This window comes from Parathielavia appendiculata (genome assembly GCF_033297405.1).
Source record: "Parathielavia appendiculata strain CBS 731.68 unplaced genomic scaffold N657scaffold_3, whole genome shotgun sequence".
NCBI classification, from domain to species: domain Eukaryota; kingdom Fungi; phylum Ascomycota; class Sordariomycetes; order Sordariales; family Chaetomiaceae; genus Parathielavia; species Parathielavia appendiculata.
This window is the reverse complement of record NW_026944222.1, coordinates 1,770,511-1,795,191: the sequence shown is the minus strand read 5'-3', so window position 1 is coordinate 1,795,191 and position 24,681 is coordinate 1,770,511. Positions and strand designations below refer to the sequence as shown.

General features: G+C 53.6%; 8 protein-coding genes across 8 annotated transcripts; 3 read left to right on the top strand and 5 right to left on the bottom strand.

Moving 5' to 3' along the window:
- The first annotated feature begins 846 nt into the window (after positions 1-846).
- N657DRAFT_614480 (translation initiation factor 3, RNA-binding subunit) lies at positions 847-2,173 on the top strand. The gene is made up of 3 exons (XM_062790439.1): positions 847-886; positions 949-1,603; positions 1,675-2,173. The coding sequence occupies exons 1-3, from the start codon at positions 870-872 to the stop codon at positions 1,897-1,899; spliced, it is 897 nt and encodes a 298-aa protein (XP_062649853.1). The 5' UTR covers positions 847-869; the 3' UTR covers positions 1,900-2,173.
- Positions 2,174-3,353: 1,180 nt separating this feature from the next.
- On the top strand, positions 3,354-6,987 carry N657DRAFT_642850 (phosphatidylethanolamine N-methyltransferase). Its single transcript, XM_062792426.1, has 4 exons — positions 3,354-3,652; positions 3,721-4,320; positions 4,378-6,392; positions 6,466-6,987. The coding sequence occupies exons 1-4, from the start codon at positions 3,478-3,480 to the stop codon at positions 6,538-6,540; spliced, it is 2,865 nt and encodes a 954-aa protein (XP_062649852.1). The 5' UTR covers positions 3,354-3,477; the 3' UTR covers positions 6,541-6,987.
- Positions 6,988-8,324: 1,337 nt separating this feature from the next.
- On the bottom strand, positions 8,325-9,211 carry N657DRAFT_642849 (uncharacterized protein). Its single transcript, XM_062792425.1, has one exon. The coding sequence runs from the start codon at positions 9,005-9,007 to the stop codon at positions 8,387-8,389; it is 621 nt and encodes a 206-aa protein (XP_062649851.1). The 5' UTR covers positions 9,008-9,211; the 3' UTR covers positions 8,325-8,386.
- A 4,297-nt stretch (positions 9,212-13,508) lies between these two features.
- Positions 13,509-14,097, bottom strand: N657DRAFT_642848 (uncharacterized protein). Its single transcript, XM_062792424.1, has one exon. It carries the CDS (start codon positions 14,021-14,023, stop codon positions 13,706-13,708), a length of 318 nt encoding a protein of 105 aa, XP_062649850.1. The 5' UTR covers positions 14,024-14,097; the 3' UTR covers positions 13,509-13,705.
- A 527-nt stretch (positions 14,098-14,624) lies between these two features.
- N657DRAFT_642847 (uncharacterized protein) lies at positions 14,625-16,186 on the bottom strand. Its single transcript, XM_062792423.1, has 3 exons — positions 15,646-16,186; positions 15,439-15,490; positions 14,625-15,314 (listed from the first exon to the last, which is right to left on the bottom strand). Exons 1-3 carry the CDS (start codon positions 16,041-16,043, stop codon positions 14,922-14,924), a joined length of 843 nt encoding a protein of 280 aa, XP_062649849.1. The 5' UTR covers positions 16,044-16,186; the 3' UTR covers positions 14,625-14,921.
- Positions 16,187-18,140: 1,954 nt separating this feature from the next.
- N657DRAFT_654535 (uncharacterized protein) lies at positions 18,141-19,245 on the bottom strand (the record flags this gene model as incomplete). Its single annotated transcript, XM_062794514.1, has 5 exons — positions 18,141-18,211; positions 18,273-18,632; positions 18,689-18,810; positions 18,866-19,018; positions 19,169-19,245. The coding sequence occupies 5 exons, from the start codon at positions 19,243-19,245 to the stop codon at positions 18,141-18,143; spliced, it is 783 nt and encodes a 260-aa protein (XP_062649848.1).
- Positions 19,246-19,834: 589 nt separating this feature from the next.
- On the top strand, positions 19,835-21,781 carry N657DRAFT_567393 (uncharacterized protein; the record flags this gene model as incomplete). Its single annotated transcript, XM_062788507.1, has 5 exons — positions 19,835-20,027; positions 20,080-20,246; positions 20,299-20,871; positions 20,938-21,277; positions 21,426-21,781. The coding sequence occupies 5 exons, from the start codon at positions 19,835-19,837 to the stop codon at positions 21,779-21,781; spliced, it is 1,629 nt and encodes a 542-aa protein (XP_062649847.1).
- A 1,649-nt stretch (positions 21,782-23,430) lies between these two features.
- Positions 23,431-23,700, bottom strand: N657DRAFT_642842 (uncharacterized protein). The gene has a single exon (XM_062792422.1). It carries the CDS (start codon positions 23,678-23,680, stop codon positions 23,435-23,437), a length of 246 nt encoding a protein of 81 aa, XP_062649846.1. The 5' UTR covers positions 23,681-23,700; the 3' UTR covers positions 23,431-23,434.
- Between the last annotated feature and the right edge of the window lie 981 nt (positions 23,701-24,681).

The window sequence follows — 24,681 nt, the reverse complement described above, 5'->3', positions numbered from 1 at the left end:
TTCTTTCCTTCTTTCCTTCTTTCCTTCTTTCCTTCTTTCCTATTCCTCTTTCTCTTCCTCATTGTTTTTATACTTGTCTTTTTCTTTCCTTTTCTTTTATACTTTATTCTTGGTATTTCATTATTCTTTTCCACTTGCTTGTTTTTTTCACATTCCTTGATATTTTTGTTCGCCTTATTTTCTTCCCCTCCTTTCCTCTTTCCTTCTTTCCTCGCCTAATCATGTTCCTATTCCTCTTCCTCTTTGTTTTTTTTCTGCTTTCCTCTTATCTTACTTCTTGTCTTTATATCCCTTTTTTTTTCCCTTGTTTTCTTATTATTTCTCTTCCTGTGTTTTGTATGATTTTCTCTTGTTTTTCCTTTCTCTTTCTTAGTAAAGTTTTCTTGAGTTTCTTGATTCCTTTCATTACACCCATGTCCAAGGTCATGCCCGCCATGTGCCACGCTCACGCACAAACCAGGGCTGGATTGTATTGTATGTACGGATCCGTACATACTTACGTCGTGCAGACTGGGTGAAGCCATGTATTGTAAGTACGTTAGTCGTTCGCAGGATCCAAACCTGAGCTCCAGAGCCACGAATCTGTGCACCTAAATATTTATATAAAAGAGTGTCTCCCATCTAGTTTGTATTTGTCGCTTGCCGATTGAGTGTTCGTGCCATCTGCAGCGTTGATCAATTGTTGCTGTACCAATAATCCATACCTTTTTAAAGTTGGAAGTACGGATACGGAAGACGGATGTACAGTTAAGAGTGATTTGTGCACCAATTTTTGCCCCACACCCGAATATCCAGCCGAAAACTCGGCCGGCTCCTCCTCACCCCCACCATCATAAACTTTGACAACCTCCATCGCAAAGCACATCAAGATGGCGACCCAAACAAAGTAAGCCTACTGAGACTATACCGCTTTGAGAAAGGCTCCCCTTTGACGTTCTGTCTTTGCAGGCACGACTGGGCGGACGACGAGGAGCTAGAGGAGACGACGACAACCGATCTGCCGCCGCAGCAAAAGATCCAGAACAAGGACGGGACATGGACCATCATCGACTACTATTACAATGAGGCCGGCAACAAAGTAAAGAGGACGCGGCGCGTCCGCTACGTGGTGCGGCGCGAGGTCGTCAACCCACGCGTAGCGGAGCGCAGGACGTGGGCCAAGTTCGGCGACGCGGCCAGCGACTCGCCGGGACCAAACCCCAGCACCACCACGGTCGGCGAAAACATCATCTTCGTGCCCTCGGTCAACTGGCGCAAGGAGGCCAAGGACGAAGCCAACGACCCCAATGCCCAGGCCATGAAGGACAAGCTCAAGGATAAGAAGGTCAAGTGCCGCATCTGCAACGGCGAGCACTTTACCGCGCGCTGCCCGTACAAAGACACCATGGCGCCCATCGGCGAGGCGGGCGCTGTCGACCCAGCGGCGGGCATGGGCGACGAACCGAGCGCTGCGGCTGCTGCCGCCACGGGGGCCGCCGGCCCTGGAAAGAAGGGCTCGTATGTTCCGCCTGCGCTGCGTGGCGATCGGGCCGGTGCCCGGGGCGAGACCATGGGTGGCAAGTATGGCGAGCGGGACGACCTGGCCACGCTCCGGGTTACAAACGTGAGTTGCACCGCTTCGCTTTCTTCGCTTGGATAGGGTCATGCTAACCTTGTATTTTTCTCGATCGACAGGTCTCGGAGATGGCCGAAGAGCAAGAGCTGCGCGACATGTTCGAGCGGTTCGGCCGCGTCACCCGCGTCTTCCTGGCCAAGGACCGCGACACTGGCTTGGCTAAGGGCTTTGCGTTCATCAGCTTTGCGGATCGCGACGACGCTGTCAAGGCGTGCAACAAGATGGATGGCTTTGGTTTCAGGCACTTGATTCTAAGGGTGGAGTTCGCGAAGAAGGCCGCTTGAGCGGACGGCACGGCGAGTCGGCTGGCGACATTTGGCATGGCACCGAGGGTCAGTGGAATCCAGAATGGGAAAGAGCCAAAAGCGGTCTGCGGTATGGTTGGGCAGGTCATTATTGGGTTCTATCTTCACGCACGAGTCTGGCAATGATATCTTCTTATGATCTGACTTAGAGCCTAGCCATAACAAGCCCCAGAAGATCGTCGGATCAGATCTCTCTCATATCATTTTCTTAAATCCATGGACCATAGGGCAACATGAAGCTAACGCACGTCCGATCCGGGTGCATGTAAGTGTTGATCAACCCAGCCAACAACACCTCTCCATCAAGTCTCATAAAGCGGACAAGCCGAGGAGGAAATAAGTGCACGTAACACTGCAGGGCGGAACCTCGTCTAAAGGAAAATGGGTAGTTATATACGGTGTTTTATCAGCGAATGAACCACATCAGCGAGTGCACCACTGGTAAGGGCTGCATATATATTTGGGTGCAGCACTAACGACGGGAATAAGCGGGGAATAAGCTGTTAGTACTTCGACTAAGTGTCTGTGCAGCCCCTTACCAGTGGTGCACTCGCTGATATGGTGCACTCGCTGATAAAACACGCTATAATAATCTCGTTAAATATAATGAGACTTTACAGATATATATATATGTTGATCTTATACTATATGGGCAATCGCCCTGTCTACTTAGGGCAAGCGGTCTCTCTGCGCTATTCAATATGTAAGGCATCCGCTCTCATGCTGCGTCCGAGCAGCTTAGTTGCCGCTCGGGCGCTCCCAGCAGTTCCTTCTATCTAGCAATCCAGGATTCACCTTTTCAGCTAAGTAATGATAAAGCTATAGGCAGTCATTCGGCTAATACAAATAACGTTATATGTATCGATGGTATTAAAGGCATAACAGCACATTGTATCTATTTAAACTAGTCATTTTTATTATCAGAACTTATAGCTTCGATTAATAAATTTGATTGTATTTTATCCTAGAAGCTATTGCGAAATTTGAAAAGAGATAACGATATCAAACAGCTACCTCAATGTCTAGAAACAACATGAAACCGCAAAGCAATGCCCTATATATCTTACAAAGTACGGTACTGTGAAGATGTCGGGGATGATCCCACTTCACACCCCACTCCTGGCGATCGTGGGGGACTGGAAATCCCATGGAACCCACAAAATGCTCCGCTGGGCATGTGGATGAAAGTTGAGAACCCTAGTCAACATTTGCCAGCCTGGCCAATTCCATCTGAAGCCGTTCGCAGCACTGCATTCGCAAGCGGCGAAACGTGAGCAGCCATCTTCTGTGTGACGTCGTTTTCGAGAACGTGCCGTCGGACCACCACACACTGCGACGGCACGGCAAGCTTGAACTGTCTTGGCGTTACGAGATTGGTTGGCTCCTTGGTTTGCGCAGTCGGGGATCACACCAGCCAATTGACCACACTGATCCGTTCGACCCCTCTGTTACTTCCACTCCTCTCCCTCCTCCCTACAATCGTCCAGCAGTACGGCTGATGCTCCTACAGCTCAACGCTTGTCTTGGCTAATTCGGTCTTCAACACCGAACCCGAGAATGAACACGTCAACAGCCGCGCCCGCTGGGCTCAACAGTGTCCGTCACCGCGCTCGAACACCCTCCACCACGACCGATGCCAGATCCCACTCTGCTGAGGGGCCTGAGCCTGAGACTCGGGAAGATGGAGAGGCCCGTACCAAGAGGACGTACGGCCGCACTCCAGACGGGACGGGTATGAGTTTCCACCTCTCAGTTGGAGCAGAGCTTGTGACAGAAGGCTGACCCCTCGTGCCTGCATAGTCTTCGTCGTCCCTGAGACGCACGACATGGTCTCGCAGCTCCTAGACCCCCGCGAACCGAAGAATCTCTCAGACGTCCTGGTGCTCTCCATCCTCGCCCTCCACATCTGGGCCGCATACGCGCTACCCTCGAGTCTCAAGCGTCCTATTTTCGCCCTTGTCTTCCTCTTCTGGAGGGCCTCGTACAATGTTGGGATAGGCTACCTCCTGACCGTCCAGTCCAAGTACAAGCTCATGGTGACATGGGCCAGGCGCCTTAAGCTGTTCGAGAAACCGTCGAACGGGAAGAACCCGCGCCCATGGCTGTACCAGCTGCTGCAGCGCGAGCTCGAGGCCAAGATCCCCAAGGACTACAAGATGGCCCACGCACCCATCGAGTACAACGCCTGGCTTGTGTTCCGCCGGATTGTCGATCTCATCCTTATGTGCGACTTTGTCTCATACTGCCTGTTCGCCATCGTTTGCGCCCACAAACCGGCGGGCGAGGGATTTCTCATGGCCTTTGCTCGGTGGGGCATTGGCATTGCCCTTGTTGGCTTCAACCTGTGGGTCAAGCTGGATGCACACCGAGTCGTCAAGGACTATGCCTGGTACTGGGGTGGTAAGCAGACGCGTCCCCTCTGGACGTTGCCCATTACCTCGACGCTGACATTGCCAGACTTCTTCTACCTCATCGAGCAGGAATTGACCTTTGACGGTGTCTTCGAGATGGCCCCGCATCCCATGTACTCCATCGGCTATGCTGGGTACTACGGCATCTCCATGATGGCCGCAAGCTACGACGTGCTCTTCATTTCCATTCTCGCACATGCCGCCCAGTTTGCTTTCCTGGCCATCGTCGAGAACCCTCACATTGAGAAGACTTACAACCCTCCGCCACCCCGTCAGCGTGCTGAGTCTGAGGTTAGCAGCCGGTCCGAGACTACCGTTGGCTCGTCAAAGAAAACGCCGGCAGCCCCTTCCACACCTGTACCTGTCCACAATCTTCTGGGCCTAAAGAACTTCGACCCTTTCCGCATCACGGATTACGCTACCCTCCTCCTCGTCGGCTATTTGGCCGCCCTCGCTCTGGCAACTCCTGACACGCCCATTTATCAGACCCTCTTTGTCTTGAACGCCCTCTTTTGGCGTCTGTGGTACTCGGTCGGCCTCGGCGTCGTTCTGACCAAGCAGTCCAACGAAAAGATGTTCACTAGGCACTTCCTGAAATACGGTGAGACTCCCACAGAGGCCTGGCGGCAGTGGAAGAGCATGTACCATTTCAGCATGACGCTGTGCCATGCCTCGTTCCTCGCTGCCTGCTGGAAGATGTACACCTACCCGGAGGACTGGGGTTACGGCTGGGTTCTTTTGAAACATGTTGTTGGCCTGAGCCTTGTGGCCCTCCAGGTCTGGACCGCGACCAGCATCTACGACTCCCTGGGCGAATTTGGCTGGTTTTACGGTGATTTCTTCTTCGACGGCGCGGGCAAACTGACGTACGGGTCCATCTACCGCTTCCTCAACAACCCGGAGCGCGTCATTGGCACAGCTGGGCTGTGGGGTATGGCGCTCATCACCTGGAACAGTGCTATCTTTATGACCGCTCTCATCAGCCATATTCTGACGCTCGGTTTCATCTCGTACGTCGAGAAGCCGCACATGCAAAAGATCTACGGCGAGAACCTGCGCAAGGAGGCTGGCCTGACCAAGTTCATCAAGCGCTCGCTTCCCCAGCCCGTCAAGGGCCTGCAGGACAGTGTCGACAAGGTATGGGAGGACTCCAAGCACTTTATCGATGACTTTGTCGACGTCGCTCGCACCAGACTGGCCGCGGGATCCTCCACTATCGTCAGGGATACCTCGGCCTTGTTCAACATGTATCCTGCACGTCTCACTCTCAGCCGCATCTCGCCGGACGTCGCCGGCTACGACCCTAAGCACTACACAATCTCCGTGGAGGGAACGCCACTGGTGGCTGCCGACGAAAAGGCGACCGGGAAAGAAAGCGCCAGCGCTCGTGTGTCCAAGGATGTCAAGACGAAGGTGTTTGAGTACGGCGCTCCTATCCGTGTCAAGTGGACCGCGCCGGCCAACCACAGCAAGAAGGACTGGGTCGGTCTGTACATGGTTACGGACAACCGGTCTCGCGAGGTCACCGAGGTCCCGACGCTAGGCCGCTGGGTGCCGACGTGTCCCGGCGAGTACGACACCACCACCGACCAAGGCATTTTGTCGTGGGACCAACCGGTTTCCACGTCTAAGCCGGCGACCGAGACGGATCTCGTCCAGGGCGACATGGTGTTTGAGGGTGACAAGCTGTGGTGGACGCAGGGCGTCTTCGAGTTCCGGTACCACCATGGTGGCGGCCACAACGTCATGTCCATCTCGGAGCCCTTCGAGGTGCGGCTGGCCAAGGTGGACGACGAGGACGCCGGGGTCGTCGGCGCCGCCGAGGTCGAGGCCGCGCTGCTGCCCATTGTCCGAAACTGCCTCGACCGCGACCCGGATATTGCGCCGGCCACCGTGGAGGAGCGGTTCGGCGCCCATGTCGAAAGGGATAGCAAGTATGCCAAGAGGGTCGTATACGCCATTCAGCACATGTTTGGTGTCGAGTTCGCGCCGGCGGTCGTGCCGGCGGATGGGAATGTGAGAAAGCTCGCTTGGCGGATATGCAGCGCTAAGGAGGTGCTTGTAAGTTTTTCCTCCCCTACTTGTTTCGAAGTTCTATTATGGCTTGGCGGATGGCTGATTACGGGAATTGCAGGCACCCTACAGCATGTCGCAGAGACAAGGACCGTCGACGCCGGTGAAGGACAAATTCTCGGATGCGGTGTTGTAGAGAGGGGTTAGCTGGGATACGTGAGATCTCGAATGTTTATGCTTGACGAGACGGAGTTGCATGGCGTGGGGTTGTGGGACTGCATAAGATACCACCACTGTCGATAGACTTGTGCGGTTGATGAGGCGCGTGGGTATCCATAAAGAATCATGCTTCCGTTGGGCAGTAAGAATTAGCACGCGTGACCGATAGCGGCTAGATATGCTTGGAGAGGAATGGGCCCAGGTCGCAAGCTCGTGTACAACCCGTTAGCCCTCTAAACTCCTCTTCAATAAGGATGAGTACGGTGTTGAAGAGTGACAAAATCCGCGAGTAAAGCAGCGAGCAATCTCTGGGATATGTATCCCGGAGACCTTGTGCCGAGAGATCATCCCAGTCACTCTAGGGTTGCCGACCGCCGATTTTGTGTTTGTTGGGAGAAGATGGAGCCCACATTCAATGGCGAAAACCACAGGGGGCCCGATGCGCCTCAGATGGACTTAATTGCCGGTGTAGGACAAGTAGCTGCATTCTGCGTGTCTTGCACCGCGTACCAGGGGGATTAGCTCTAGGTACTCCCTAGCTCTAAGCAGTATTGTGTCGATATAGCCTATAGTGTTCTAACAGATATGGCTCTCCCGATGCGCACCAACGAAGATCGAGCTACAGGGTATTGAACAACGCGTGACTTCGGATGAAGCGATGTGTTGTATATACTTCGTCTCGGTTAGCCTAGAAAGTAGCTAGAAGAGAAGTTGAAAGGTGGTAAAAAAAACTGGAGTTTTAAAAGCAATACTTAGGAACTCGAAATTAAAAATCTGTATCATTAGATCTTTATATGACTTATCCTGCCTATTCTTTAACATCAAGTATAATGAAATTAGATTTCTATAAGCCTTTTTTTTATTCTGCCTATATATTTATCTAAAGACAGATAATGTTAACTAAGTTAATTTAAATGCTTTATAGATTATATTTTAAATTGAGATAATCCATAGCTATGATTTAACTATTACTGAAAAAGATTGAGAATGTGTCACGTACTAACCATATATTGAGGCCTAGTGGGGCGATGGAAGCTAATGAAGAGGCGTAACACCAGGGGAGAGCTGAGATGGGGCCTGCAAGAAGGATCACCGCTAAGGAAGTGAGCGCGGTGAGCCGCTCACCAGGATCACCACTAAGGGAGTGGGCGTGGTGAGCGGCTCACTAAGATCACCGCCAAGAAGGTGATCGCAGTGATCGCAGATACGGAGGTACCTGGGGGAGGAAGCTGTATATAGTCTACAATCTTTAGGCCTCTGGGCATCACTGTAGCTTCCTCAGTAAGCAACTCAAGTGCAAGATTGTCAGTACCCTTGGACATTGCTTGTTGTGAACCCTTTGGCTTTACCGAACCTCACCCCGTTGTCAAGTATAACCTTCAGGAGTCCCTTTCAGAAGTTGAGGCTTGAGATTCGTCATAGAATACTATATATTATATAGCCTACCCCTATTGGAGGTCAACTATAACATTGCAAAAGACTTCTAGAAGGCCCAGAATAGGAGGCTATGGATAGTAGCTGGGTTCTATAATGCTACCCCAACCCGATACCTTGAGGCCGAAATGTGAGTTCCTCCACTAGATCTTTATCTCAATAAGAGGCTAGTCGACTTCAAAGACAAGCTTCAGAAGCCTACCCTCCTGACTCTTCAGCTTTTCCAGCTGACATTAAGGCCTGCAACTGGGTGTCAGAGCGCAGTGTGGGCAGCTGCGCTGTGACCCACATATAACCCACAGGATCGCATGGTCGGAGCGACTTGCGATTCGACATCCTTTTTTAAGGGAGATACGACATAGCTGAGTGGGTTGGTTGTGCACGTATCCTCACAATCGCAAGTCAACCAGGCTGTGGGTTCGAGCCCTGCAGTTGGCAAAAACCAGGACAGGTTTTTCCGGTGTTCTATGTGGAGCATCCCCAGCTCGCCGAGCTCCTCGGACAGATGCTCGCTCACAGCTCTGGGCGGGGCCGGCCGCGGGCACAAGGATGATGCTGACTGTGCGGGGCTTACGCAGGGGGTGAGGTTCGAGGGCGAACCTCGGGTTGAACGAGGGGGATGTCAGAGCGCAGTGTGGGCAGCTGCGCTGTGACCCACATATAACCCACAGGATCGCATGGTCGGAGCGACTTGCGATTCGACACCCTTTTTTAGGGAGATACGACATAGCTGAGTGGGTTGGTTGTGCACGTATCCTCACACTGGGCCTGCTAGTCGAGGAGGCCTGCAATAGTATCCGCAACCACTTCCAAGGACTACAAATGTAACGGGCTTGGCCCGTAAAGGCCTCGGCAAACTCTCGGCCAAGACTCGAGATTCGGTGGACTTCTATCTTGTTCGATATCGGCGCACAGGCCAAGGATGTGGAGGATAAGACGGCAGATATCTTGCATAGTCTTTCACTCTTTTTCTTCTTCTCTCTCCATTCGAGATAAACTCGTAGAGACATCGTGTCACGAACCAACCATATGTACAGGCCCAGTGGGGCACAAGACAGAACTGCAGGAACCGCACGAGGCCCACACGGTAGCCGTGGGGGCCGGGCGATCAAGGGTAGACTTGGGTAGCTGGCTACCCAAGGCGATCAAGGATAGCTCTTGGTAGACTGCGATCATGGGCGATCATGAAGGCTCTACCGAGTATATAGTCACTCGTTCTGGAGGACTCTGGGAGTTCTCCAGTAAGCAACTCAAGTGCAAGATTGTCGGTACCTTTGGACATTGCTTGTTGTGAACCCTTTGGCTTCACCGAACCTCACCCCGTTGTCAAATTAAACCTTCAGGAGTCCCTTTCAGAAGTTGGGGCTTTGAGATTCGTCACACATCGCCAGCTAGTTGCAATATACTCCTGGAATCGTTACAGATGGCCTAGACAGCCATCTACGCCTTTCTTTCGCTAGCAGATGGATTCAGGACTCTAGACTAGCATAGGGTAGATAGAAGTTTTTAGTCCAGCCTTATACGCATAGTTTTCCTTTGTACATATTAGTAGTAGAGAGTCCGGCGAGTCCTAAGGCATAACGGTATAGGAATAATAATAATAGTCTATATATTACATGGATGATAACAAAGGACTAATTGCTACATCATCTAAGTCTCAGTGCTAATTGCAATATAAAGGCTCTTTGACGAAGCGCTGCCTACCTTAGCCACTAAACGCTATAGTTCCCATTATTGGATATGCTACCTAAAACAATATTCATTGGAAATACCACTAGTAGCCACTCAACATTCCCTCCAATACCTATATAGAGATCTCTATTTGCTCTAGTACTTGGTTTCTAAGGCTAGCATGCGAGAGCCAGCCACATATTTTCAACGCAATGAGCACCGAGGCGGATCAGCAAGTGTCACCCATCCCCGCGGAAAGAGCTATAGGCGCGTGGATTCCCGACTGCAGTCCGAAGGCGCCAGCTTCGGACCGGCTACGGCGCGCAAAAGTGTTGGAAACCCAACAGCCACGATTTCACAGTGACACGCTTTATGGGAGCCTTTTAAAACAGTGAATTTTTCGAGTGCCCTGGGAGCAGCCTTGAAGCCTGTCAATTGAGAGTTCTGTCCCTCTCCTCTAAGTTGCCTGGGTCCCTCCCTGTTGAACTGAACTGGCTCCTTGGCACCTGGATTCAGGGGCTTGGCACTGTTGCCCAATGCAGTAAGCGTGGAAGACTCGTAACCACCCAAAAGCAGGGTCTGGCGAGGGTCCCGAAGCCCTCGGTTCTTTCAAGCAACACACACACATGACGCATGGTTCAGACAGTCAATCCAAGCTTCATCTTGTGCCTCAATTGATGCAGTGTCACCTGGTTGGTCTATGCCTATTCGAGCGTGTAACTGTTGCTGTCCAACACTCCCAGGCCTTAGTAACAACTGTGTATTACCCCTGACCAGGGTATAGCACCAGCAACTCAGTTTCCGAGTTTCAAGTGCCATCACTTCTAACAAAAAGACACGGCAGAACCGTGGCGCGCGGTCCATAGGCCAACGCACATCGCAAGCGTCAGGCGACAGAGCCTCTAAAGCGACAAAGAAATAGGTGAAATCCAACATCTTCCCAAGCCGACATCAATCCTCTTCTCATTTTTCACCCGCCACCACCCTCGCACACCCAAACGATAACTGACTAGCTTTCCGCGCTAAACTCCTTGCGCTCGGGACAGAACTGAAGAGAACATCGTCCTACTATTTTCAAGGTCGGAAATCAGCATTGTTCTTTCCGCTCCTCAGAGTCCACTTCCAGATCATTCCGGTGCATATATCGCCCGTTAAGCATCTCCTTAGAAAAGAGGTTCAATGAAAAGTACCGCTCAGCCCAGAAAAGCCCTCTTATACAACAGTCCTCAGGCAGAGGCCGCAGGACCCTTCTAGGGACGCCCTGTTGAATTCGATAGTAAGCATCATCCGAAATCGGGAATGAATTGAGTCCCACCGCTATCGTCGACCAGGGATGATCGAATCCAAAGTACACATTGTCGCCCACAGCAAGGTGATAGCCAAAGACGAGGTATACATAGAGATACGCCAGAGCTGAGTTATATCCCCGCTGAAGAACCGTTGCAAGCGTCTCTCTCGCAATTTCCACAGCTAACATAAGACGAAGCTCTTTTCCCAGATCCGGTGCGGCACCGAAAGATCAGTCGGTTACGTACCCTAGAGCGTCCCAGGAAGGACGACCTCCAATCTGGGATTCAAAGACGCCACGAGACCTCAAATTGCAACTGGACCCATACCGCCAGAGCGGGTCATACGTTACAATACCTTTCTCCGCTCCTAGCTTGTGGCGACATCCTTGGTTTAGCTACATAATTCGAACTTTGACGGCTTCAGCTCTGCGTCTCCGTCCTAGATGTGCAACTTCAAGGCCCACAGCCTCACGGAAGTTAGTCAGGTGGGGATTCGGACAGACAAGCTGATGATTCTCAAGCTCCCGCAGTGCTAGAAGATTTCGGGGTGCTTCGCAAGCGAGGTCTAGTCGAGCTCGAGATTCGCAGGTTTCATAAGGTCCACGGCCGCCCCGAGCTCAACATCTACCTCGAAGTCTGCTACTGTCTTTTCCACACGGTCCCGAAGATGCTGGACAACTCTCACAAACAGCTCCACATATTTTCGCGCCCGATTAAGATCGTGATCGTCGGAGAGGTGGCCATAGGAGGTTGAACGTTGACAGTCAACCATAGCACAGCAACCGACGCATGCAATCCAATAGCTATATACGGTTAGTTAATTCGCTTCAGGGGCGAGCTGCGGACTGACGTACTTGTCGTGAACCCACGATTCGTAACCCAGCTTGGCCCAATACCGTAGAGCAATTCGGAATATATCTAGTTACTGCCTAATCCAACGTATATCCGTCTTACCCGCTGAACAGAGTTACATAGCATCGAACGAAGATTGGCCCGATATATGTGAACAAAACAAATCTTTGATCTGAGGGGCTGTTGGAAGACGACGGCCAATTGCCCGCGGGGCCACGTCGTGTGGATCTGCGACACACAAGGATTTCGAAAGAAAGAACAACTTCTCGGTGCCGTCATGAAGAGTAGAGGCAGCCAGAATGTAATGGAGCGATTCCGCTTTTGGGTTCCTGCCGGCGACCTCGGAGTGAGCAACTAAACCAGAGATTGTACGAAGGGGCACAGACTTGGGCAGCTCCGTTCGGGGACTCCAGAGACTCCCTCCGCCAAATTTCAGAGAGAATGGTAAACGTTCGACGGACAGCGTCCGGCGGGCGTGCCTAATAAACTCGTCAGTGAGAATGCAGAGAAAGGGTCATACGAACGCTCGTACCGGTTGCTGATGGTGATGGGCGATGGAAAGCAACGCACTTGAATGGATACTACCGGAGATGATGCAGGCCGTATGGTTCCGGATGTCAAGCTGGTGAAGGGGGGAGGCCTGATTGGGACGGGAAAGTCCTGATAAGGATGCCGAGCCCAGGGAATACAGTCAATCGAGGTCGACACAAGACGTAGCAAGCGGCGGCAATTGCCGGTCAATTCAGCCCAGATGGTCAACCTCGTTTTTCCTCTCTGCGCAGTTTCTGTAGCCTACATGTTCCCTCAACCCCGAAAACTGCGACAGTGCGTCTTTACGTAAGTAGTATTGCAAAAGCCGCAGAGAGTCTGGTCAGGCAAGTCGACCCAATGCCCCGGCGAGTTAATAATGGTCAAGCTGGATTAACCATCTAACAGTCATGCCCATCAAGAGTATTCAACTCGATCCCATGCTCTAATGACCTCGGTTGCAAACCCTTTGTCGTCTTTACATGGTGGCTACTCCGCCCCTTCCCCGTCCGCACTCACCGAAGCCTTCTCGCCGTGTGCTCCCAAGGAACCAGACCAACGTCGCCGTCCGTAGCATTGCCGTGAAGCTGTTCCATGAGCCGCACGATGTCGTCTAATTCCTTGCCGTTGTACTTCCATGGTTCTCTCAGAAATCGGTGCCCTGTGGTCTCGCACTTCTCTCTCATAGACGTGAGCGTGTTGTATATTTCGGTGTCGGGCGACTGGGGCGAGCTTCCAGCATCCAGAGCATTCCTCCTCCGCATCCTTCGTAGCCTCCACGCCGACCTTCACAACGATACGTTGCACTGGGTTATACATTTATAGGGAGCCGTGAAACGACACTGGATGTCACCGTCGTAGGTGCCGTCCGCAAATTCCTGCTTGTCCCGGATTTCTTTGCGTAGCTCTCCAACCCGCTTGATCCATGAGGGTAATTCGAAGAGCCAATCTGGTCGGCCCAAAGAGGGAGTCTCGATGTGTGCCATGGGCCATGGGGGAAAGGTATTCAAGAAGTCTGTATGACTGGATGGTAGATGTGGAGGGGGCTTTGAGAAACAAGTAATAGCAGAAAGGAAAGAGATCGCAGTAGAGAGAAGGTGAGAAGTTTAAGTGGCCTCGTCATTACAACACAGATACACACACATACAACCAGACCAGAGAAGGAAAAAATTGATGTGCCAAAGCCCGAAACATGAATCAAGATCGTTTGGATTCGCCATCGCCTCTCCCATGCCCTTGTTGTCGATCTTCACCCCCTTGCCCGGCTCACTCCCTGCCCCTGCGATCTCCGTCCTCAGCCTCGCAATTTTTCGGTTTCTACAAAGCGTCCTCTAGGCCCTCCCGGTCTTTTTACGACGTGAGTATGCCTCATTTCGTGGGCATAGGGCTTGCACCGCTCTGGTCACGCTTGTACTCCGAGCTTGTCTCAAGCGGCTCTCCTTTAAGAATCCGATGAAGTTGCTTCTCGTTGACGTAAATCGGCTGCTCTTCCGTCACAGTGGCTTGTCCGTCGTGGCAGGTTGTTGCTGGCCAATGCTGTTTCGGCGTAATTGGTGATGCGTTGCTTGCCACTGGGCCGGCGGTTGCGTTGTCCAACTGGGCCAGCTCGTCTCCAATAGCTCGGTTGGATAGGTTGGTTGGAGGTGTTCGCAGTCTGCATAATGCTTTGCTGCCGATAGCTTGCATTGCGACCGTCTGGGTGATAGTAGGGCACGGGACGTACTCATGCTGTCGGACGGGCGATTGACAGGATCAGGTTCAGACCAGGGGATCGAAAGAGAGCAAGCGAGAAGAACAGATGGAAGAGCCAGAATAGGGAACGCGGGGGATATTTACGTCTGCGGCTGGACAACTCGACTCTGCGCGTCGTGGCCCGGGCAACACGGTCGACTTGCAGCAAGATACGGCCCCTGGAACCAGTCAGTCGCACTAATGTTGAAGACAGGAGACAACGATATTTCTCTACGCGCAGTAAATAGAGATACACTCAGAGATATATCCAGAAACGGGGCAAAATTCGAAACGAACGCTACTGAACATCTCCAGCCTCATTCTCGAGGTCTCCGAATGCGCCGTTGCCAAACCCGAAGAGCAATCCACGCTATATCTTCGAGTAAACTGGCAGTGAAACCACGTGCGAACTCACGCAGAGATGTCAAAGAGGCTGTATCGACGGTCAGCTGGCTTGGACAGGTGCGTGGGAAGCCAATAGAGTGACTGGTGAGTTTTGGAAATGAAGAAAGAGGCGGACGTCCGAAGGTGCTGTGATGAGGAGTAAACTTGAGAAGAAGTCGTGGTCTTATTTATTGTTGTTCCAAAGGTGTGTGCCTATTATCATTGTAAAATGAGCGTAGTAGTAAACAAAAAATCACAACGGTAATATCCTCCCTCCCACACTTCCATCTGAGCCAGCTCTGCCGTCCAACCTAAACCGTGCTATCTTCCAGCCAACTAAAATGCATTCCCCAGAGACAACGTCCATCACTTCTCATCAGAGAACAGCACCAGGAAAGACCGCCATCCATCGACACAAGCTGGGTGATGGAATCCAAGCACCTTGAGCTAGCGACAGTAACCCTGCCCCTTACTCGCAGTCCTCCATCACTTCAGCAATCACATCCGGATCGCCCAGGTCCTGCGCAAGCGCCACGGCCCTGGTCCGCAGCCGGGCAAGCTTCATCTCATTCTCCTTGACGCGCCTCGCCAGCGCCCTGCGAGCGCTCCTCCTCCTGGCATTGGCACCAGTCTCGGCGGCAGCGCGAGCGGCGTCAGTGCCGTTGCCACCCGCACCCGCACCCGCACCCGCACCAGCAGTGGGGTCGATCAGCTGCACGGGCACGACGCCGCCAAAGGGACCTGCCCGGGCCGAGTTCTCGCACCGCACCAGGCAGACGTTGTCCTGGCCTGCTACGGTTCCGGTGCAGGACTGGGTTGCTGGGATGGAGGCCGTCAGGGGGAAGTCGGTGGCTTCGCCGTCCTGGGCGGTTGGTTTGTCCATGTTAGTTTAAACAGGTGATTGATGGTGTGTTGTCTGGTTGTGAGGGCAGCAGGTAGGTGGAGAGTTAAAGGATGAGGGAATGGAGGTGGTTAGGAAGACGTACGCGGTTGCGGGAGTTGCGGCCTGGGACGTTTTGGGTGACTTGAATGTTATTCCTGGTGGGGTTCATATCGTCAGTTCTCTGGATGCTGATGCTGTTGGAACTGTTTCTCTCATTTTTCTCTTTTTTTCGGGGGGGGAGGGTAGGGTAGTGCGAAGACACAGCCAAGAACCCTCTCTGTGCCTACAACAATGATGGAACAATACATACCAAGTCTGGGCCGTGCCGTCCGCATTGATCATGCACGTATACGGACCCGCTCCATCCGAGTTGACCTGGTGCAGTGTCATCTGTAGCTCGCCGCCGGGAGTGACCTGCGGCAGGGAATCGCCCGTCTCGGCGAGGATGGCTTGGGTGCCAGCCTCGAGCTGGTTGTCGCCGCCCGCAAGAGTCTCGCCGACCGTATCCGCAGCGTCGCCCCGGAAGCGGGTCGAGTCCTGCTGGAATGGATTACGCCGAGTGCCATCCCTCGGAGTGCTTGTGTCGACGCCGAGGGCCATGCCCGACCCGCCAGCGTCGCCAACGGCCGCGATAATGGCGCCGTGGCCAGCTGCAAACCTAGCTGCGGCTAGGAGGGAGAGGGTGACGAGCATCTTGGAGCAGGTCATCTTGGGCTCTGTCTGAAGTGAGCAGAAACTAAAGAGAAAAAAAAGTAGTAAATGGTATCAAAATCCTGTCCTGCAGGAGGAAGAGAGAAGGGAATTGATGACTTGATGCCCGTTTGTCCCCTGGACGGTAACGCTGATGATGATGGAGGTAAATATGCTTTGAATGACCGTCAGCCAGTCCCGTTATATAGAACGCATCTGAGGGAAACCTCACGATATCAACAACCGTGGTCTTACCACCCCCCCTTTTAGCATCAGAATAATCCGATGTTGAGTCTCACATCCATCACCCACAACACGGTAGAGCGAGTCTAAATGACTCCATATCGCAAGCTGACCCATCTTGGGCAGACTCCCAGCCCTGGCACCAGGCGAACGGAGTTCACATGGAGATGTCTCAGAATTCTTCACTAGTCCTCATACAAGCCATAAACACCCCTTGTCTGTGCTCTCCCCTGCTGGACTAGCTGGCGATTTCCTGGTTTCAATCAACCGCAGCGCATCTCGGTGATCCCCAATGCCGTCTTGGCAGTAGATCGTGGAGATCCTTACAGATGCGTGCATACCAGCAATACTTCGGAGGCTCAAAACGAAGACCACAGATAGCGCTCGGCGATCCCTCCCTGCAAAATGGTGCTCAACACACGTTGTAAAACACAATTTGACAGCTTCGATGGGCCGCTATTCGATTGAACATGGAATTCACTGTTCGACTCGAGACTGCCCGGGGTTACCGACATTGATCACATGCCGGTTCCTACGCTGTTTCGCGTTGGACCAGCTCGCGGAAAATGCGTTTGGTGATGTTTGAAACTCCAACTTCGAGTGTCGAGACTGGTCATGGTCGACAGCTGGCGTGTCTCCACCATTGCTTAGACTTGAAACCTGCATAACCCGGATGCACGGACGCCGGATGGTTTGAGGTGTTGCCTCTGATCGTTTCGACTCAAGAGCCCATTGACCGAGCAGAAGCAGCGCTTTGAGCGCTTCCAGTGATGTCTGCGGCTCTCATTATTGCCAGTCAACGACATAGCGCAGCCACAATCACCATACGGTAGTGGAAGCGCTCAGCTCAGAGCCTTTGATAGACCACGAGAGATCGAGTCTGCAGCTCATACAATGTTTGCTCCCTAGATTGCTGCAGCGCCTGCGTCCTGGGTCAGGTCAAGCTTTACATATAGGAATTCTCAACATACTGGCCCCGCGTTGTATAACCTACAACGACTCCCGAGATTCGTGCCCGTCTTGGCCGTCCAAGATCGTTTCTATCGCCCCTGTGCTGCGCTTGGTACTCAGTGATCGGAGCACGATGTTTCTGAAACAGCTGCTTGCGCCCGATCAGCTTCGTCGATCAAACAGGCGTATCTCCGTCGGATCGCATCAACACCCCCTTTTAGGATACATCGCAGAACAAATGGAAATTCACAGCAAACTACCAAGCTGACCTGAGCGGTTCGCCCTCCTTTGAAGGGTATTCAGGTTTCTAGGCGGCACGGCCTGTGACACTGCATAGCCTCTGAAGAGGGGCTCGAAATCTCGGGGACTCAGCCTCGCAACCCACTCTGTGGTGGGATCCCATGTCCTCTGGCCAGTCGCAGACAGAGTCACACTAGTCGTCATGCCGGACCCCACGATGCCGGAAGACTGAGCGGCAGGTCTCCGGGCCTGTCACAGGCCGTCTCCCAACATTTCCACCGCGGTTTCGACTAGAAGAACTGAAACATGGTGCATGGGGAGCTAGACACAGATCGGTCAAGGCCGGCGAATCACCGGGCCCGGAGGTTGGAAGTGCTCTGATGTCTGAGCTGCCCTCGATAGCGGGGAAAATCGAGATAGCCCTGGCAGACCTGCTTATATTATTAATCTTATAGACAACATGAGCCAAGCTGCAGATACGCACCTTCCGTCCTCCCCGGGGGCCTGGGGACCTCCGGGACCTCCAGGTCTACGTCGTCAAAGGAGTGTCTTAAACCAGCGACATCAGCCTTCGGTCCCGAGAAACCCATTGGACCATCTTTACCAGTGAGGGGCGGGCCGCTCACTGTCCGATGGAATCTGCCGGAGCCTGGGCCGGCCATGGTTGTTCCAAGCCCGGATCTAGGCGTTGACGTGAAGGCTAATGACGCTGGGTTTCTGACTTGCAAGTTGCTGGATGGCGTAGCTGGTATCTCTGCCCATGAGCGGTTAGCGGGATGCCTCTACAATAAGAGGCACAGTGGGCCATCCTACGCTGGGAGGTGGTCGGTTTGTTCCATTCCGTCAAAGCCGTCGATTTGGGCTGGGTCTTTGCGTATTTTGGGCTGGCTGGAAAGTATTCAGGTGGCCCCCCTCGAGCACTAACGGATGCAACTGGACGAGGGAGTTGAGATTGGGTTTGTCCGTGGCCCGGGTCTGCGATGCCAGCTGCTCTCATGGGCGTTCGTGATTTCGAAACGCTGGGCGGAACTTCCATGGTTTGGCTGAGCAACACTCGCTGCTTGAGTTTGCTGTAGAGCTCTTGGGATTGCGAGAGCTCCTTGGTCCGATTCTCCAAGGTGACACGGAGCTGCTCGTATCTGCGCTTGAGAGATTGTTCCTCAACTTCCATGTCTGTGATGGGTAGCGTGAGCAGCTGACAGCAGGATCCCCCTTGACGTTGAACAGACCTCGTATCTTTTGTGTCAGGGAGGTGATTCTTTGGTTGGCCTGGCTCCATATGTTCTCAATCTCCCCCTGAAGCTCGGCGCAGTAGTCCTTCAACTTGGCGTTCCTTCGCACTTGGTATGAGCTTCCACCAGTAAGCCAACAGAGCCCATCAAGGCTGTGGAGCGGGGAAGACCAACATCTGGTTTGCAGTTTGGTATGCCCAGAAGGTCAGGGCCCTTCCAGCACACTCCATGACGACAGTTGGGCTGAGGCCGCTCAGGGCGATTGACTTCCACTCCTCGGAGGGGTCGAGGACCTGCTCGCATATTTCCGAGGCATTCAGAGGGCCTCTACAGACAGGACAAGTGTACGGTCCCTGTTGCGCTGCAAGCCCATGGCTATTTGCGCACTGCAGACAGATTGCATGGCTGCGCGAGTGTTGGGCTTAGTTACCTGGTGTATTGTACAGTCGGGTCTCAGTGAAAACGAGCAACACTCACCTACACACGGTCACGACTGCTTGTCCCGTGAGTTGGACACCGCAACCTTGGACATTGCAATTCAGTTGTTGCTCCATTTAGGTTTTAGGATAGATCTCGGTAGGTAACTCCCTGTGACGTTCCAGGAGAATTGTGACGAGCCAACTTGGCTGAGACGGCATCGCGAGGGCGGAAGAATGACGCGGAAACAACGACCACACAACCACAGGCAGTGCGGCTGTCCCCTCCTGTCATTCGAGTGTTTTGAAAGCGCGTAGGAAGGAGCATCTAGGCTCTCCTTTAGGTTCCGTGCTCCTGCCCAAAGTGTGTCTTGAGTACCGTACCACGGGACTCTTGAGGACGGGATTCCATTGAAAGACAAGGCCCCAAGAGAAGAATAGACGTTTCCATCGTATCTCACAAGCTTCCCAGTGATGAGGAGGAAGTCTCATTGATGCCTAAGATGGACATCAACAGTTTCAAGCCACAAAAAGCCACAGGGGTCGCCAAGCCCGCCCTTACACGGAATGGGCCGGGCCCCACATTCGGAGTCCTACCACCCCGCCATGTGCCGCCATCCGGCAGGCATCAGCAGTCACACCGACAGCACAAACAGTTGGTGATGGTCCGACCAGCACCACACCTCACTAGAAGTTTCATGACGACTTCCCCCGTACTCAGAGCACAATGACAGAAATCGTCATGAGCCAGACCCCTCCAATCCTTCATGGGCCCTCAGAAAAGGAACGCAAATATGACCGACAACTACGACTATGGGCGGCTAGCGGCCAGGCTGCTCTCGAGTCGGCAAACATACTGTTGGTGAACTCCGGGGCCGGGACAGTCGGTGCAGAAACTCTGAAAAATCTTGTTTTGCCAGGTACAGTACTCTGAAAGCAGCCAAGCAGCATTTGCTAACACCCGACTTCAAGGCATCGGCCGCTTCGCCATTTACGATGAGGCACAAGTGGAAGAGGCGGATTTGGGCGTCAACTTCTTTCTCGATGACAGCTGCCTGGGCAAGTCACGGTCACAGAGCTTAAGGGATCTCATCACAGAGCTGAACCCGGATGTCCAAGGAACTTGGTATCCCAATGAGGTAGGTTGATGAGACGGGCAGCATAGATGGCGCGCTCACGTGGTTCACATAGGGTGTAAAAACACTCGAGTCACTCCTGGCCGACTCCCCGGTGTTCACAGCCATCATCTACACACACCCCATCCGCCTAGATCAGCTCTCGCAGCTCAAGGCCTATGGCCAACAGCACAAGACCCCGCTCGTGGCGGTACATTCAGCTGGGTTCTACTCCTATTTTCAGATTAACCTTCCTGGAGCCTTCCCCATCGTCGACACGCACCCAGACGAGACAGCCACCACTGATCTTCGGCTGTTGACCCCCTGGCCCGAACTGGTTGCCTTCGCTGAGGGGTTGACCAAGGATATCGGCGGTCTAGACAATTTTGAACATGGTCACCTGCCGTACGTGGTGATCCTTCTCCACTACCTCGAGCAGTGGAAAGCGGCACACGACGGGAAATACCCCACAACATACAAGGAAAAGACCGAGTTTCGAAAGGTGGTGCAGGACGCAGCGAGGACCGGTAACCCGGAAGGTGGCGAGGAGAACTTTGACGAAGCGGCTGCTGCCGTTCTGAAAACGCTGGTACCTCCGTCTCTGCCGTCTGGCTTGAAGGAGGTATTCGAGTACGAGCATTCGGACCCGGTAAATGTCCCCCTTCGTCCTCGTGCCATTCTCTCGGCCTCGCCTAATGCTGACACGACGTGACAGGTCGAGCAGAGATCCGGCTTCTGGCTCATTGCTGACGCCGTCAAGCAGTTCTACGAGAAGCACCAGTGCTTGCCCCTTCCGGGCAAGCTGCCCGACATGAAGGCGCAGTCCAAGGTGTACATCCAGCTACAGGGCATCTATAAGGCCAAGGCACGCAAGGATGCAGCCGAGATACTACAGATGGTGCAGGCCGCGCCGGGTGGCGAGCGCGTTGATCCGGCAGAAGTGGATCTCTTCTGCAAGAACGCAGCCTTCGTCAAGTTGATCAATGCGACGGGAGGAGGGGGCAGCAGCAGCAGCTCGAAGATCAGCAGGGCAGATCGCCTTAAGTCAGCAGCTGGTAAGCAGACAGCCCCGTTGCACCCCGTGGATGTGGTCTGGTCTCGACCATTGCGGGTCAAGAATTCAGCGAGGGGAGGGAAAGAAGCGAGAGTAAGAGAGACAGAAGTCCACAGGCTAACAAGCATTATCACTCGCCACTTCACCAGCCCTTGAATTCGCCAACGATGAAACGGCCGCCTTCACGCTGGCTCCGCTCTCCCTCCTGCCCATCTACCTCGCTCTGCAGGCGACAGCCCACGCGGTGGACAAGCCCCTCAACGCAGACGGCATCCTCGCGGTTGTCGCGGAGCAGGCACCCGGGGCGGAGCAGAACGAGCGCGTGGTGCAGGCGGCTCAGGAAGTGGCTCGCGCCGCGGGCGGCGAGCTCCACAACGTCTCGGCCCTGACGGGCGGCATGGTGGCGCAGGAGTTGATCAAGATTGTCACCAAGCAGTACATACCCATCGACAATACGTGTGTTTACGATGGGATTGTGGCGCGGTGTCAGGTTCTGAGGCTGTGAAAGTTGCCACAGCGTGGCCCCTGAGAGAGAAAGGGAAGAGAGGGGGGGCCGGCGGAGTAACGATGTTTGGAATGGGAAGTTGCAAGCGCTTCCCTTACTCTGGTTCCATCACCCTGCGTCATCTGGCGGCGGCTGGGTCGACTGACTCGACTGGTGTCTGCAAGGTTCCATGCTGAAGCGAAGTTGGCCTGGCGGCTGGCTGGCTTCAGTCAGCACGCGGAAGGCAGGGCAGAACTAACTGTCCGGATCGGAGTGGTTGAGATTCTTGCGAGATGACTCGGAAAACTGGGAGAAACCAGCCGGGAAGCAGGAGCAGAGAGGAGACAGGAGGGTGCCTTGGTGGTTTCATAGACAGGATCAACGGCAACGAAAAGTGAGACACGAAGCCCGGGTTCGGCTACAACCGCCGGCGCTGATCGAGAATGAATGGCGAATAGACAAAGCTGCATGGCCAAGGTTTGGTCACTGATGTCGCTTGTGTTCGTTGCCTTTCTGGTTTTATCCCTTTATCTCCTTTGAGGCTGGGGGGTTTTCGGCATTGGAGGTTGGCAGATCCGGGTTTAATTCAGTGCTTCCCTTGGCAGAAGCCAGACTTGAGGTCAACGTTAGATAGGGAGTGAATGCTGCTGCTTCTTATGGGCAGAGGGCTTGCTACACGACCATGATCTCTTTTTCAACGCTGTTTTGCGTGGCAAACTACATGCGTATTGACAGCAATGAAGCTGACGTTTCTCCCAACAACACAACTAGAGTGACGTTTTGTGAGCAGAAGGTGCGATTTCTGTTTTGTATCCGATGTACCCGCCCTCGCAGGCCTCCGTCACACTTCCGCAGATTTACCACTTCGATACCTGACCAACTCGACCACGTACAGTAGTGCCATCGCGAACCGCTTCCCGCCACGTTTGCGAGGTTCCCGACGTCCAGCCCACTTAGCCCCTTCATGACGGCTGGCTGGCTGGCTGGCTGACGGAAGAGTGGGTAAACGTGGTATGGCAGATGGGGATATGCGGACATTCGAACCCTCCAAAGCCAGTTTTGCCCTCTTTGATGGGCCCCCCACCTGGAATGGGGAACCCGAAGCAAGAAGATTTTTTACGCTTCGGACCGCAGGGCCTGGATGGAACCCTCGTGCTTGTGCGGTTTTTTTTTCTTTTACCCAGGCTACACTCGACCGGCGGCTACGGTTTGCTGCTACTGTAGTCACAACGGGCGGTAGAAGAAGGGACGAAACGGTTCAGAAGAGGAGGGAAATGCAGGACCCCAGACACAGAACCGGGTTCTGGTGAATTATGGTGAGGGTATCGTGTCCTTTGCTTTTTGGCAGTTCACCTTTGATGGGATGGGTTGAAACTGAGTGTTGTTGGAGGTGGGTGTCTCTCTCGAGTCAATGGGAGTCTTCCCACATGTCCCACCTGAGTCCTTGGAAGCCTGGCATTGTACTCGCCCGAGGTGAGAAGGCCCGGTAAGAGCACCCGACGTTTAGATCTTGGCTCTGATCAGCCATGCAAGCCACTTATGTTGTGGCAGTCTGGAAAGAAAACTTGGGGGAAAGATGGTGTGGGGGAAGCAGGTGGGATTGGGGGGACGCTCCGCATCTTCGAGGCCAGCCAGCCACAAGCTGGCGTGACGGTCGCTGCTTGCCCTGGCGGATCAATGTGGCGATTGTTCCGAAGGCTCGCCCGGAACGCTGGAGTGATTTGGCCGATAGGCAAATACACTGGGCGTCCTTGCATATGCAGCTAAGGTTTCGAATGATACCTTGGGCGATCCCGTACCGCGGTCGTCTGGTGACTTGGCCAGGTACATGTACGTACTAGCCAGGACCAAGAGAAACAGGGCCAGGGGCGAAAGCCGGAACTGACCAGATGAATGAGAAGAGAATGGAAGCAGCGTCATCCACGATCTGATCACGTGTTGCTAGGAGCCTGCTGGAGGATCGGTGTTAGTGGGACGCGGAATAATATGCGGTGTCCTGCAAAGAGATGTGACCGGCTGGTGAGAGAAGCATAGACTGGAATAAAAATAAAACGGCAGGAGAATGAGCAGGATGGCTGGTGGAGACTGTAGGAATTAAAGTTGATGCCGCTCTGTGCAGTCCACTTTGATGCCAATGCTCCCTGCGGGCCCTGTTTCGGATCGCCAACCGACACCAGGGCAAGGCAAGGCGAGATCCCCAGGGCAGGAGAAATGTGCCGGTGCCGCCGGCGACACAGTGCTGGGTTTAGACATACCGTTCAATGAACTGTGAAGAAGACGCCTTTACAGTTTTGGGGAAGAAGCCCGAGGTGTGTTTTGTGGTTTCTAGAAGCGCTCTCCGTACGGCCTGGTTGTGCACACCTCCCAGGCGGCCCTTCTCCCGCTTGGAAGCCGATAGCTATGATGATTCCGGGCCGTGAAACGGGCATTAGACGCGGCTCCAATACCAATCTCCAGTGCAATGGAGCATGGCTACGTAAGGTATGTGTTCTGCCAATGACGACCGTGCCTACTGGGTACCTTAGTGGGTTGCCTTGATTCGGGTACAATCACTATGTTTCAAGCCTTTGGCGGTCTAGCCACGAGGTCGGCAATGCGGCGATGGCATCCCGTCCTCCCGTGATCAGGTGGCATGTTGAAGCCATGAGTAGCTTCAAGCCTTCTTTGATGCCGACCCCAGCCGAGCCTTGCGAGCCTCTTAATTTGCTTGCTCCAGCTCATGACGACGCCGATCAATGCGGTGTTGCGCGAGTCTCACGCACCACGCCGACACACAGGCCCCTCTCAGGTACCGGCCCACCCTCCATGAAGTAGGAAGAGGGTGGGGAGGTAGGCAAAAGGATGATTATGGGAGCGAATGCATAACTGAGGGACTGCCAGAAAGGAAGCCCAGACTCGGGCACGGACGGCTAGAACTGGGC